The sequence below is a fragment of the Phocoena phocoena genome, chromosome 16, assembly GCF_963924675.1.
Source record: "Phocoena phocoena chromosome 16, mPhoPho1.1, whole genome shotgun sequence".
Lineage (NCBI taxonomy): Eukaryota > Metazoa > Chordata > Mammalia > Artiodactyla > Phocoenidae > Phocoena > Phocoena phocoena.
This window is the reverse complement of record NC_089234.1, coordinates 37489758-37506030: the sequence shown is the minus strand read 5'-3', so window position 1 is coordinate 37506030 and position 16273 is coordinate 37489758. Positions and strand designations below refer to the sequence as shown.

Below are 16273 nucleotides of genomic sequence, written 5' to 3'. Positions count from 1 at the left end.
AGGCTTTTATATTTATGCCTTTTGCTTTGGAGAATATAATATCTGAATTAAAGACTGGAATTATTAATTATAATATTAGGCACCATAGATACTGACATTATTTACTAAGTGCTATGTGAAGCTCTTTATATGTTTAAATCATTTCATCTTCGACCCTTTAGAGTTGGTATTACTTTCCTCATTTTATTGATCAGTAAACAGAGAGTTTAAGTAATTTATCCAAGGTCACACAGCTAGTAAGTGGTAGAATTGAGTTCAATATAGGAAGTTTGACTCCTGGCCAGTCTGACTCCAAATTTAAGATGTTGGGAAGGATCTCAGAGATCTTGGGAGGTGTGTAAAACTATATATATATATATATATATATATATAATTTTCCCCTCAGTTCCTGGCACAGAGGTCCTAAATCCCTTGGAATTTCCTGGGTGATAGAAGTGTCTTTTGTTCTAATGAGGTAACTCTTGGGGGACTCCTAGCCAGCTTCAGGATAGGGGATAGGGGTTGGTCACCAGAAAGACCAAGCCATGATTAGAAGCTTAGAACTTTCAGCCCCTCCTCTCTCTATCCTCCACGAAGGGAGAGGGGCTAGAGTTGAGTTAATGACAAATCATGCCTACATGTTGAAGCCTCCATAAAAATCTCTAGTATGGGGTTCAGAGGGCTTCTGGTGAACACATCCTTCCTGGAGGTGTCACACCCCAACTCCACAGGGACAGAATGTCCTGCACATGGGACCCTTCTGGACCTCCCTCTATGTACCTCTTCATCTGGCTGTTAATTTGTGTGCTATATCATATCCTTTATTATACAATAAATCAGTAAGTGTAAATAGGTGTTTCCCTGAGTTCTGTGAGCCATACTAGCAAATTATCAAACCCAAGGAGGGGGTCATAGGAACACCAGTTTATAGTTGGTTAGTCAGAAGTACAGACGACAGCTTGAAACTTGCAATTGGTATCTGAAGTGGAGGCAGTCTTGTGGGGTTGGACCCTTTGCCTGTGGGATCTGCTGCTAACTCCTCAGAGATAGTGTCAGAACTGAACTGAATTGCAGGGCACCAAGCAGGGGTTGCAGAATTCCTTGAGGTGTGGAAAATCCATACTTCTGGTGTCAGAAGTGTTGTGAGTGTGGTAGGAGTATGAGAGTAAAGGAGGAACACACAGGAGTGTTTTCCCTATACAGGAGATAAATGTCTTTCACTTGCCCCACTGCTCCCCATGCCCTCTGCATGACAGACATTGCCAATTGTTGGTAGAATCCTTTTCTACTGAGTCTAGAACCAGTCTTGGAATTGTTCTTAGTTTTTGCCCCAGGTGATGATTACCTGTTAAATGATTGGCACCTGTGTTGAAATCTATTTATCATCTATGTAGATCTAATCTGCCTCTTTCACAGAAGGACTTATGCTAAGTGCTCCAGCAGAAACTGGCTAGATGTTCACCAACCCACTTTTTATTCTTCCTACATGCACGGGTAGGCTATGATTCCAGCTTTCCTTCCAAATAAGTATGGCCACATAACTGTTCTAATCAATAAAACGTGACCCCTCCTGATATGTACCATTTCTAAGTCTAACCCTAAAAGTATCCTATGTGCTCTCCTCCATTCTTTTCTTCATCCACTTGTTTGATTCCTATGAGCACAGTGACTCTATAAGCCACCTGAGGAAGCTGATAGAGTCAAAGGGTGGAAGGAGTCTGGGTCTCTGAATCACCTCTTTGATGAAACCTACCTTCCAGTCATAAACACCTGTTTGGGTCTTACGTGAAGAAGAAACAGACTTCTGTTATGTTCAGGCCATTAAAATTTTTTATTGTGTTTGTTACAAAACCTATTGTTACAAAACAAGGGTCATACAAGATCACATCATTAGCAAGTTTCAGAGCCAGAATTTGAATCTGAGTCTTTTAAAGTCCAAATTCTTCCCACAGTGATATCTTATTGATAATTTAAAATATTATCCATGTTAATGATAATTCATATGACCTTATTTCAGACCTTATTTCAACCTACATTGTCTCCAGTTATAACCCTACCAAGTTTTGAGTTCATCTGCAAAAAGTCTTCTTCCACCTCTAAAAAAACTCAGTATCTTCCCACTGATGACTTCAGGACTAGACTTCCCCATCCTCTCATCTGGCTTACAATTCCTGCCCAAGTACAAAGCATAAACGGTGACATCAAGTCAGGCTTTCTTAAGTGTGTCCTGGGGAACAATTTCTGTGGGATGTTAGCAGGTTTGGTGCCTAAATAAAATATTCCATGGTCAAGTACATTTGGGAAATCCTAGATTAAATAAAATGAGAAGGTGTCTTCTCTATAGGAATATCTTTTAATAGGATAATATGCCCTGAGATTCTCTAAAATAGCGGTAAAGTCAGTAGCATTTTGCAAACTTATTGATGACAGAGCCCCTTCACAAAGAGCATATCAAGGAACTGATGTTCCGTTGAACACATTTTGGAAAGCACAAGCCTAAGTGTATTGGGTCATACCCATAATCGCTGGTATGAATCTAATACGTCTTGGAATTTAGCCCCTCTGCCCAAGGAGACTTTTGTTTCTGGTTTGTGTACTGTCTATTCCTGACATTTGACAAATAATTACTCCTTGACCTTTGTCTGGTTTGGGCTACTAATCCTGTATCCTCTGGCTCTCTTCAAGACTTGACAACAGACTTTATTTTGTGGACAGCTCTGCCACCCTTTGTCTGTCTTGTTGCTGCCCTACCTGACAGAACACAAATGTTTCCCTTCATTGATTGTGTGTATTTTTTTTTTTTTTTTTTTGCGGTACGTGGGCCTCTCACTGTTGTGGCCTCTCCCGTCGTGGAGCACAGGCTCTAGACGTGCAGGCTCAGCGGCCAGGGCTCACGGGCCCAGCCGCTCCACGGCATGTGGGATCTTCCCAGACTGGGGCACGAACCCGCGTCCCCTGCATCGGCAGACGGACTCTCAACCGCTGCGCCACCAGGGAAGCCCGATTGTGTGTATTTATAGTATTAATTCTTGTTTCAATAGAACACCCCAAATAAAGGGTAGAGTTGGGTAGTATTAGTAACATAAAGAGACAATTCTTACTGGCCTACTTAAATATCAATGTCAATAAAATACAGTGGAGTTACACTATATGGACATTTATATTATGTGAATTCAAGTAGATATACTTAACACCCTGGCCCCAGATAGTGAGAAAAAATAGTTTAAATGCAAGGCAGTTAGTTAGATTTTATGTTAGGGAATGCCATTACTGGGGGTCTCTTACATTTTAAAACTTGCATAATCCAAAATTAATTTTTCATAAAACTGATGAAGGAAGGTATTCCTTTGCTGTCTGAAGTGGCACCACCATGGGCTGTAGAAAAAAAAACATGGTTCCCAATTCACCTGGCCCTCAAGATTTAAAATTGTGTGATTGTTAATATAAAAAAAGATTATTTTCGTATTTCTATTATTTCAAAAGCTGCCAATCTTGTGAGAATTTATTAATATTTTTATGTTGTACTCTTTCAAATTTGCATAACTCTGATTTTATAAATTGCTACTACACAGTGGTGTGGGTGCTTTCACTCACCATCCCACTCCATTTGCACAGCGATTTAATCTGTTAGGAGATATGACTGCTATTTCTTTCTTTCCTGTGTGCCTTTCATAGTAGAAGATATTACTGTCCCATAAATGCAAACCAACAATTTCATCTGGCCTCACCCGAAGAAACTGAAATCTATTGAATGCTCGCAAAATGCTATGCTGAATTTACTGAACATTATGTTAGTCTCCAAAATGTCACGTAGTTTTAAGATATTTTCAAAGATAATTTTGAATATACATGATTCTTCTCTTTCTGTGCCAACTTTACAATTTTTTCTCTCACATAAGATGTGAATCTACTTGAAGATAATGGACATTATTTGTTGCCAACCCAGCATCCACTATTCCCTCCTTTCTTCCTAACAAACCCCTATTTTAGTCAGGTATCTACCCTCATATGACTAAAGGGAAGATGATCCTGATACCAGTTCCAGGAGTAGATCTTGATTTGTCTAAGGTTGTAATGGTAGTCCCACCCCCCTTGCCAGTGATTGGTTTCAGACTGGTTGAGTAACCCAGTTATGACCTATGAGATACAAGATAGTCAGTTGAGGGGTTTCTGGAAAGATTTCCTTAATTCTCAGAAAGGGACTGAGATAGTAATAGTCCGTCTTCTTCCTAAGCCATGTTGCTGGGTCTGGATATGACTCCAATAGTCATTGCCATCTTGCTACCAGTCCTCTGAGGATGTCAACATTAAGAGTGGAAGAGAGCAGAGATGGATAAACCCTAGGTCCTTGAAGATGTTGCTCTGTTATTGAATCAATCAGTCATGAAGTCTCCCCAACTTCTTCCTTTTAGATAATATTATCAGTTAGCTTGGGCTGCCATAGATTGGATGGCTTAAACAAAAGAAATTTATTTCTCTCAGTTCCAGAGAAGGAAGTCCAAGATCCAGGTGCCAGCTGATTTGGTTTCTGTGAGGACTCTCTTCCTGGCTTGCAGACGGCCTGCCTTTTAACCTTCTCACTCTCCTCACATGGCCTTTCCTTGGTGTATGCCCAAGAATAGAGTTCTCTCTCTCTTCCTCATTTTATAAGGCCAGCCTTATAATTAGGATTCCACCCTTATGACCTCATTTAACCTTAATTACCTCCTAAAAGCCCTGTCGCCAAATATAATCACATTGGGGGGTTTAGGGCTTCAAGATATGAATTTGGGGGGATACAATTCAGTCCATATCAGATAATATAACAAATGTCCATATGTTGTTTAAACAAGTTTAAATTGGTTTTTCTGTTATGTATTACTAAATATACCCTAACAGATGTCATATCTTATGAAGCAATACACAAAGGATAATGTCTAATTCATGACATATAACAGAAGATCAAGGGCTATTTTCCTTTTCTCAGAACAAAGCAGTTGTCGAGTTAAAAATGGTTAGTCCATTGCTGTTACAGGGCATTTCATGAACTGCTGATTGTACATATATGTGGTATCATGCTAACATAAACAGTCCAGCCCTTAGGGAGTTTTAAGTTATAAAAGAAACATTTTTCTAAGATCATGTGCTCTGATATAAAAACCATACTCTAGCCCAGTTGTATCATTATAAAGTTCTGGCAAGCCAAGAGACGTTAGTTGGTGATTTTATCAGGCAAGACTTCTAACTAATGCTTGATGAAACCATCACTGCACCATAAAACACCGTAACAAATTGCAGTGACTATTCCTTTCAAGAATTTAGTCATTTTAGATCATTAACGTTTATTTCACAAAAAGCAATTTCTTAGCAATCACTACAGTCCTACAAATAAGAATATACTTTCACCTTGTGCATGAAATGAATGTTATGTTTATTCTTGCAATTCAAATCTAATTTTAATAACTATCTTCAACAAAGAAGGTGGCGTGTAGACTTTATCCCATTCTAGTACAGCTCATATGAAACGTTTTACCTATTATTTTAGTTGCATTGTATACAAAGTAATTTTATGTAGTTTTCCAGGTGAAAATTAAATAAATACAATTATATTGAAGTGAAGGATTTTCATAACATAGTAAAATTCACTTTTTATATCTAGCCTGGGAAGTGGAAAGAGCAGCACTCGTCAAATTTTAAAAACAAAACCAAACAAACAAAAGCAAACTCCACCAAGAAATAAATGATGAGAGATAAATTTGCATATAGATGGATCCATATTAAAGCAATAGAACTTGGGCCATTTTGAAATCTTAAACCTTCTGACACTATTTTCATAAACTCAGTAATACAAACCATGTGGTGAATGATTTTCTGAAAAACTTTGCTGGTTTCACTGTGTATTTTATTATTGGCCAAATGTGACATTAAATTTTATCCCCTGTGGCTTGGAGTTAAATGCTTGCTCTGTTCAGAATGGCAACACTCAATTAAACAGCATTTTTCATGATCTACACCCACCATTGTTACTGTATTTAAGGGAAATAATGGGGGTACTGACCTATATTGCGTTTCTTATTATCAATGGAGATGAAGCGAATGCAGGGATTACTGGTGATGTACTGCCCAGCCCAAGGGACATCAATCTTCGTGCCAGCTTCATAAAAGAGGCCCAGCGCGTAGCGAGAGGAGTAGCTCACAGACTCCAGTTGCTGCCTTTGGCATTCACTAATTACTGTGGAAGAAAAAGTACAGGGCATCAAACTTTAAACTATCATCTTTCCTTTTAGTACATCAAATACAAAACTCCTTTAAACCAGTTCCAACTGTTTCTACCGACTCCAGCTCACTTATGATGAATTTTGAAAGGTAATGTAAAATAGCATCAGGTCTAATTTCTTTGCAGAGTGATTACTGTCCTTGGCACACTTGTTTTTATCAAGCTGTAGGTCCAAAGTCTTTAGACTGGCATTTAAGTCTCTCAAAATCTGACACCAAGTTGCTTTTCTAGCTTTGTGTCCTAATTATTATCCTGGGACTGGCTGGCAACATTATAGATTCCATACACTGAGCAAGGTTTTTGCCAACACTTAACACAAGCATTTCACCCTATTTTAACAACCACTGTATAAGGTAGAATATTATTCCCATGTTACCAGTGAGGAGACTAATGCTCCATCTCTTATGGACTTCTTTAAGTTCTTCCATGTCATACAGTCATTTGTTTGCCTGTCATCTTTCTGTCAGTGGACTATCATAGTTTCTTAAGCACAGGGACCATACCTTAGTCTTTTTTGTTATAGTCCTCTACCCTATTAATTACAGAAATACAAAGGAGGAAAGTATAAAGAGATAGAAAGGCAAACACAGACAGGCAAAGTTAGTTAAAATGTAGGAGGTAAATAATCAACAAATGGAAAGACTGGGAAAGTAATTAGGCAGGTTTGGGTTCAAATCCTGACTCTACCACTTACTGGGTAGGTGACCGTGGGCAAGCCATTTATTCTAATTACAGTCCTTTTGTCTTTAAGTGGCAAAAATAGTACAGGATGCATTAATCTGTTGTGAGGATTACACGAATAATGCATAGCACAGTGCTTGGCATATGATAAGTGTTCAGTAACCATTTTTTCTATTATAGAGAGAAAAATATTTAGCAAAATGGGACAATGCTCCATCCTGGGATGAAGAACGAAAAGACTTCCCTCACGTTTTAATTTCCATCTCCAGTCTTCCTACCTTTAAGGGTCTCAGGGAGCTGCTTGTTCATGTACCACATTAATAATTTGGGTTTCAGAGAAGGCAATAGTTCTATTCTGAAGGCTTAAGTCAGGCCAGTTCAGAAATGGAGCATATGAAAAATTCTCATTTAATTGGTGAAAAATATCCTAATCTAAATCAGTAGGGATTGGCAAACCTCAAGGATGGGGGTAACTTTAGCTAAACCTTAGAGAAGTGGCTTTAGGAGGAAGAGAGAAAACATGAAGGATACTCAAATTATTTAAGCACAGTAATAATCCTACACATTATCACAGCATATTCTTGGCTACAAAACATTTTTAGAACTAAGACCTCATTTAATCTTCACAAAAGTCCTGCAAGATCTACCATTCTAATTTTACATCTCTGTGAAGCTGAGATTCAGAGAGGTTAAGTAATTTTCCCTAGGTTACACAGCTTCCAAGTCTGTGCGGTCAGGATGAAGCTAGAATTCCCACATTGGAGTCATGCCCGTCTTCTTTACTCCACACTTCCCCTCCTGATCTGTAAGTTTGAGCTTCAAAATGAACTTTAGCATTTCTTTCTATTCTGACATTAATGGTTATTTTGTACTCAGAAGTAAAAGCCATCATTCCCTTAAACCATCATTTTCTGTCTTAATAAAAGATTTATCTACTTGATGAACAAATGATCTTTTGACACTGGCCTTGTTACACTCAATGTATCCTGGGCTTCATTTTATTATTTACTCTACTTTTAGAGTTATGGGGCCCGATATTATGGTTACTGCTTTCTGAGCTGGAGGAGGTGAAGGAGACTAACACTAGCAGTTGAGCACATATTGTGTATTTGGGGGGTTATCACTAAGTTTCCCATTTTTTCAATTAAAAAAAATAAACCTACAAAAGAGTGAAGTCAGTTATTTAGCAACTGAAAGGGCCTAAAACTCTTTTTTGAAAAAAAATTTTTTTTTTCTTTTTACCAAAACCGAAGGGTCAACTAGGTTGACAACCAAACTGGACCTTTTCCTCCCCGCCACACACATTTGCACATTTAGCTAGTTTTTAGACAAGCTGCCAAGTGGCAAATCCCACTGGGAAGACTTTGAAAAGGTAATTGATATCTATATAGAAACAGAGGTTAACCTTAAACACCCTTGTCTGCTTCAGGGGCTCTACAATTCATTCTGAGAACAGGGAGGTGAGACTTTTGACTCAAACAATCTCAACTTCTGAACATATTCATTTACAAAAAACTTACCTTCAGGGCCCAGAAAGTTTATCATTGTTGCAGGACCTAACAAAATGGTTTTATTTTGTTTGAAAAAATTTTTAATGCAAAATGCTGGAGGGAGCAGCCCTAGGTCATGGATACATATATTTTGGCAAGAAAAATAATAGGTTCTTTACTATTGTGTATTCAAAAGGGCCATATATCCACAAAATAAGGCTCATATAAAAGTGCCTGATTCCAATATAATGAATCTTTACCAGGACGTCATCCTCATTTAATTCTGAACCACTAGGATTATATAATCTCTGTAATTATACACACACAAACACACATACATGTATTATATATATATATATAATACATGTATGTGTGTTTGTGTGTATAATAATATATTTTATTTATATATATTTTATATATAATATAAAATATATATATTTTATATTTTTTTATATAATAATATATTTTATGGCTATCTGATGTAAATAAAGTGGCTATAAATTGCATTGAATGGGGTAGCTTACATTCATACTTCTGTCAGTTAGGAGAACTGTCCTTATCCCATTCTCCTTGCGCCTATGCCTGTGTGTGCACACATGTATGTACATGTGGGTATGGGGGAGGGGAAGAACAGAGGGAGAAAGGAAGAGGCGGGGAGAGCAAAACAGAAGACCGGAACTGTACTCCTCAATAACATCAAGAGAGTAATTTCATTTTTTTTGTTTTCTAATGTAATTTTATTCTTTTAGTCTCCTAACATATAAAAGAGGGCTAGACATACATATTCTGCCTTATTTCCTGTGTGGTTTGGTGATGATCTCATTCATTCGTTCATTGCCTACTTTATGGTGCCAGGTATCGTTCTAGATGTGAGGGATATAATAAAGAAAGATAAAGTTCCCGCTGTCAGGTAGCTTACGTACTAGTGGTAGAGAGACCGATTATCAATAAATAACTAAGTAAATGGTATGTCAGTTGGTGATAAGAACTATAAAGAAAATCAAAGCCAAAGGGATGAGAGTGACAGGTCTGCGTAGTGAGGCTACTTTAAATAGGCTGTCAGGGATATATGTCTCCTCTGAGGATTTTATTCTGATTGACAGGGGAACCATTCCTACTGGTTATAAGCCAAGGACAAATATGACCTGGCTTCTGCTTTAAAAATTATCATTCTGGCTATAGGTGAAGACTGCAGGGATGCATGAGAGGAACTGGGGCAAACAGCTATTGCAGTAGTCTTAGATGGGAGGTAACAGTAGAGAAGGTCAGAGGTGGTTACATTTTGGATGTAATATATGTGTGTCTGTATGTGCATGTGTGTGTGTGTGTGTGTGTGTGTACACATATGCATGTATAAATACATACCTTTGAATTATATATATTTTATAAATATATGTGTGCATGTATTATATATATACGAATGGCACATACACACACATACATATATATAATGTAATTTTAACTGAGGTTTAATTATGACTACAGAAAAATAGGCCTTGAATTTTCATAAAGTGAATGCACCAGTATAATCACCAGCCAGATTAAGAATCAGATCATTACCAGAACCCCAGAAGCTACCTTCTTCCTCCTTTACAGGTACTCCTTGCCAAGGGTAATCAGTAATCCTGAATTCTAACACCATAGATTAGTTGAGCTGTTTCTGAATGTCACATAAGCAGAATGATGTTGTATGTACTCTTTGTGTCTGGCTTCTTTCACTCAATATCATGCTGGTGATATTTTAATTGCTGTTACACGTAGTTGTACTTAATTCTCTTTATGGGACAGTATTGCTTATATGTATCTATCCATTCTACTATTGATGGACATTTGGACTGTTTGCAGTTTTGGGTGATTACAGAGGTACTGTGAAGAACATATGTATGTGCTTCTCTTGGGTGTATACTAGTATAGGAATTCCTGGATAGTGGGGTTCCTTATGTTCAGCTCTGGTAGCTACTGCCAAATGGTTTTCTAAAATGTACCAATTTGTGCTCCCACCAAGGGTGTATGAAAGTTTAGTTGCTCTACATCTCCATCCACATTTGCTACAATCTGCCTTTTTAATTTGGGATGTAGTGATATCCCATTGAGGTTTTAATTTGTGTTCCATGACGACTAATATTTGGAAGCTTTTCCATGTTTATTTGGATATTCTTTTATGAGTGCCTGTTCAAATCTTTGCTTATTTTTCTTCTGGGTTATCTGCCGTTTTCTTATTGCTACGTAGGAGTTCTTTATATATTCTGGATATGAGTCTTATATGTGAATTATAAAAGCTTTTCCCCCCTCAGTAGCCTGTCTTTTTACTCTCTTAATAGTGCGGTTTGATGAACAGAGTTTTAATTATAATTTAGTACAATTTACCATTTTTTCATTTATAGTTAGCTCATTTATGTTCTGTTTAAGGACTCTGCCTACTCCAGGGTCTTGAAGATATTCTCTTATTTATTTTCTCTCAGAGCTTTATTGGTTTACCTTTCATAGGATTTTGGATATATTTTGAAGATAAATCAGCCAGAATTCCTGTTGGCTTGAAAAGGTGGTGTGAGGGAAAGAGATCAAATGAGAATACATGGAACACTACTTCTCACCTACCCTAGTTAATAAACAACAACTTTGTTGTTCTATAATTTTAAAAGTTACAATATAAAAATAAGACACTACATTATAAGCAACTTGAGGAAAAAGACTGTGCCTCATGACCTTTGTGTGTCCAGATCCCAGGACAATGACTGATGCAATGTGGGCATTCCATAAATATTGATGAATACATGTCTATTTTAGAATATTTGGAAAGTACACATAGGTATAAAGAGGCAAAAGGGAAAATAATAAACACTATATTCTCATTATCGAAACAGCTATCAATATTTTGACACTTTTTCTTCAGTATTTTCCCGACTTTTTCCCTTAAACATGGCTGTGACCATATAGTACATACAATTTTATATACTGCATTTTACAAAATATCTCATTGTAAACATAATTTTTAATGCCCCCATACAATTTTAAGGAATGGATGTTGTGTAATTTGAATTTAACCACTTCATTAATGTTGGACATTTGTTTCCTTTTTGGTCCCTTATAATTAAAGCTGTTATGTACATCTTTGTGCACAGATCTTTATTTACGTTTCTGATTATTTCCTTAAGACAGAATATTGGAAGTGGAATTACTGTTAAATTGACATTCAGAAAGATGCACCAATTTACACTTCCAACAACAGTGTATAAAAGACCCATTTCACTGTTTCCTTGCCTGTGATTATTAAATTTTCTCTTGATAACTTAATAGGAAAAACAGATCTCATTTTAGTTTTAATATATATTTCTTTACCGACGAGACTAAACATTATTTGTATATCTACTAGTGCACATAGTCTCTTTTGGAAAAAAATCTGTTCATGTTGTTCTGCTAATTGGTCTATTAAATTCTTCATGTTTTTAAGTTGATTTTTATCAATGGGTGATATAGAGATTCTCCATTTATTGTACATTATAAAATTTTTCCTATGTGCTGTGCTGTTTATTTTTAGTATTGTATATGATATCATAATATTTATTTAATCTGTTTTCTCCCCTTCCTTCCTTCCTTCCTCCCTCCCTCCATCCCTCTCTCTCTCTCTCTCTTTCATCTTTCTCTTTCTTTCTTTCTTTCTTTCTTTCTTTCTTGCTTCCCTTCCCTTCCCTTCCCTTCCCTTCCCTTCCCTTCCCTTCCCTTCCCTTTCTTTCTTTTCTTCTTTCATTTCTGAAGGTCTGTGTTTTCATAAAAAAGTACTGCTCTCAACTGAATTTCTCCTTACCAAAGGCTGATGTTTTTTGGCATGACAATGAATATTTCAATATCGATAGTAAAACAAACACCTTTTAGCATTAAGTCGGCATTCATTATCAATATTGTAGTTCATGGTAAATGTTCACATTGATGGTCACTCTGTGCTAAAAGCAGTAACCTCCTTCTTAGAAGTTTTGTTGTTTATAGCCAGTTATAGAGGATTGCTAATTTCCCAATTTGCTACCATATATAAAGAATTTCAGCTCAGGGACAGTTGAAGTTAGGAAGTCAATTTGTATTATAATTATTTAAGCTCTGCATCAGGGAATACTGGCTGCTCTTGATTTGCTTATTATTGCTTTTATCTTTTATACTGAATTCCAAGAATGTCAACAAGTTTTATGCACAAATTCAATTCCTAATATTAGACCATCTAGTTCTGTGGGTACATGAAGCCAATAGTATTTTAGCCAGAGTAGCTGGTTTCTCTTTACTCAAAGTGGTTGTAGAAATAGTGTTGAAAGGCCCATTTTCCATGAATAGTTCTCCTACCAGGCCAGTAGAGTGTGAACTTTCACCATTCGTGAGTCACCCCTCTCGTGTACAAGCGTCCCAGAGCCAGTCTCGTTTCACTTCACCTGGAATAAATTGAATGTTCATGTGGACTCTGTAGGTATAGAAGTCATAACTCCTGGAAGCACATTTTCAAATAGTTTTCTCAAGCAATAAATCTAAAGTTTACTGGGGACAGACTTCAGCAGTTATATCTATGTGGGATTTCCCCAGGGAAATATTTCTTTCATCCTGAGAAGTATCTCTGGAGTCAGAAAAATTTGGATTTGAGTTCTGGCCCTGACACAGAATCTGTGTGATCTTGGTCAAATTGCTTAATCCCTCTAAGCATCTGTTTTCCTATAAAATGAGAATGATAACAGTGCTGGCCTTAAAGGATTAAGAAAATTAAATGAGATAATATCAAGTGCTTAGCACAATGCCTGGCAAATTAAGTGTATTGCAAAAACCCAACACTATAACTCTTGAATTTAAAAGCCTTTAGAGGTGTCTATATGTGTAACATACTTTATAAAAAATTTTTAAAAAGCCTTTAGAGGCAACATCCTAAGTTTCAAGCATATCAGGATAATACTAAAGTTATCTCTTTGGTAAGTGGAGTATACATACTGGATACACTTCACTTTTCAGAGCACAGGGTAAAAAAAAACAAAGCTTTTCTTTGAAAAGTAAGGAGTATTAAAGATGCTAAAACCATTTCAGATAATAGTTTTTGAAAAGTAAAATAAATTATGGGCTTCCTTAGCTATCTAATTTAGAATGCTGACTGTTTCAAAGATTTATCTTTTGAAAGGAATGAAAACCCATATTTTCTGTCATTATTCTAGTATGTCGGCATTACATTTTCTTAATCCTAATCCTATCCCAGGATTATATAAAAATGAAAGGTTTCAAACAAATAGACTTCTCTGTATTGTCTTTTGGTCACTTAATAAAAATATACTGATTAAAAATTTTGGATTAAGCTGGTTTCATACTCACATGTTTAGGGAGAACGCTAATCATTATCTGAATACAAATTTTAACAGGTGCATTCCATCTAGTTGCTACATATTGCTGTTTTCTGGAAGTCATTAGAACACATTAAAAATCATAGGCATCTTAGGACAATTAAGTTCATATCTAGTAAGAGAAGGTTATCATGTTTCCCAAATTTTGTGGGATCCTAAAATCAATGCATTAAGTGGCATTAAAAAGGGAAGAAAAGAAAGATACTTCCTACTCGCACTTCACCAGATGAATCAGAAAGTGAAGGAAATGTAAGAATTTAGGTGCTGACGTTTATTTGTCCCAGTGGGCATTCCAGAGTTGTGAGGTATTTGAGGGGATAGATACTAAATGGCTGTCTGGGTCAATACTGCCTTAATGAGAACATTTGCACTTCTCACAATTGTAAAGTTTCCTTCCCCTCATTTTGGTGACCAGGTATACCACTAAAAATGTATTTGGTTTTTTGAAGTTCACAGGGTATTAATATGTTGAAATACTATGTAAATTTAAAGAAGTCATAAACCGCATTTATTGCCTTGGTAAAAAAAAAAAATTCCATAAAACACGGAGACATAAAGATACTAAAGTTTCTAAGATCCAATAACACTTAATTGATCGTGACTTTATCTTACTTTGTGGTAAAAATAAAAATAAACAAGGCATTATTTTAGGAGCAAGTTCTTAGGCTTCCATGATTAAATAGGCCCGTCTGCTATAAAATGTCTCTGCAGTACTGTGAAAGCGAAAGCCCAAACTGTTAGTGCTGTTACCAGCACTGATGATGAATCAGGTTCCCTCCCCTCTCCCCAGTGATCCAGGAGGGATTTTTAATCCCTGCTGTTTCCCATCTCTCTAATCATAAGGAATAATCTGTCAAGGACAAAAAAAACATTGTTTTCTCTCTGGTCTCTGTTTCTGCTTTCTTGCCACTCTGTGAAAAAGAGGACTTAGCTATACAGATGTGCCTGTAGTTGGCTCTTCATAAAGTCTTTGACTTTCTTGCAATCATATGAAGTCTCTGCTGTTTCACAAACTTACTACCCACCCTCCTCTTTCTCTGGATGGAGGTTCTGTGAAACTAAAATGATAGTCAATTTTTTCTATAGCAACTAGTTCTAACCATGGGATTAGAAAAATAAACATTTTTTAATGTAGAAGCTGTTTCCTGAAAGAACGTGGGATTATTTAACTCAAGCATTGTTTACTGTAAGTCCATTATGCATCCAGCACTATGCCAGTCACCATAAAATACCTCTTAACAAAACACTTAGAAGACTAGGATAGATTTTGCACTGAGACATTAAATAATTTTACCCTGGTTATTATCAATTTTATCCCTGGGAACCTTCTTTTTGGATTTCAGAATAGAAATGTGATTGGCTTTTCCTGTTCTCTTTGCAGAACACGTACAGTAAGTCTGGAAACCACAATAATAAGGTTGGAAAATGCTTGCCTTGTTTCCATACATTCTAAATTTTTAGATTATTATGCCATCATTCTTATTGTAGGAAAAGTGCTGAGTTTCAGATGAGAAAGAATATAATAATAAAGCATTGTGTGTACTCTTATACAAAATGTCACAGAATATCATACATATTTTACAGCTGCTCTTCCCAGCCTATCCATTTAATTACTTTATGGCCATGCCATTCATGAGCAATATAGTCATTCTAAAATTCATAATAGTAAAAACTTTATTACATGTCACCTCATATTTTTATACAGATATATATTTTTATATTTATGGCTAGAGTTAATTTATACAGGGGCAATGACTTGGAGAATTAATATTGTAATTCAAAACTTTCATAGTTTTAGAAATTAGAAAGCAGTATTTGCTAGGATCTGGAATCTTCAGTATTAAGGCAAAATGTCAGAGTCTGGTGGTGTAAGCTCTAGGACACTCGGAAATATGTTCACCTTGTACTTTCCAAATCCGCTAGCATCTTTTCTGTTTACATAATAACAACTCCCACAATGCTTAGATAAAGCCAAAGCAAATAAAGTGGACTTGGGAAAAAAAAACTGTAAGTGGCACCAGACTTCCTTTAGTGGAAGCCTACAGCATTTTACTTATTTTAAAACCAGCATACTCCCATAACTAACAAAAATCTCAATTTGATGAAAAGCACAATTGTTTTAAAAGCTTTTTTGTTAATTTACCGGTAAAATATTGTTCATTTTTCTTTGTTATCTTTGTTTTGTTCCCATTTAAGTTTTTACTGCCAGGTTTCAATCGTTTCCCCCTATTTCTCATCTTACCTTCACATCACTGTGAATGTTTAACATGAAAGATTTGACAGAGGTTATCCTTAATTGAACACTTGCTTTTCTGAGCCTCAGCAAAAACCTTTCTGTGTATAAATAAGTGCATATCAATATAATGTGATACACATATTTCTCCTTACTGAGCGTCAGTTTCCTCAATCTGTTAAGTAGTGGTATGACCTAGCTTAAAGGGTTGTTATGAAGATTAGAAATTTTGTTCTAAATATTATTTTAAAAAGTTTTAGAAGTTTTATATTCT

At 36.3% G+C, this 16273-nt stretch overlaps 1 protein-coding gene across 1 annotated transcript in view; it reads right to left on the bottom strand.

Annotated features, from left to right (window-relative positions):
• Nucleotides 1–16273, bottom strand: part of RNLS (renalase, FAD dependent amine oxidase) — a 267404-nt gene that overhangs the window by 45933 nt on the left and 205198 nt on the right. The window contains 1 exon segment of the mRNA XM_065894749.1: nt 6017–6190. Coding sequence (XP_065750821.1) covers nt 6017–6190 — 174 coding nt within the window.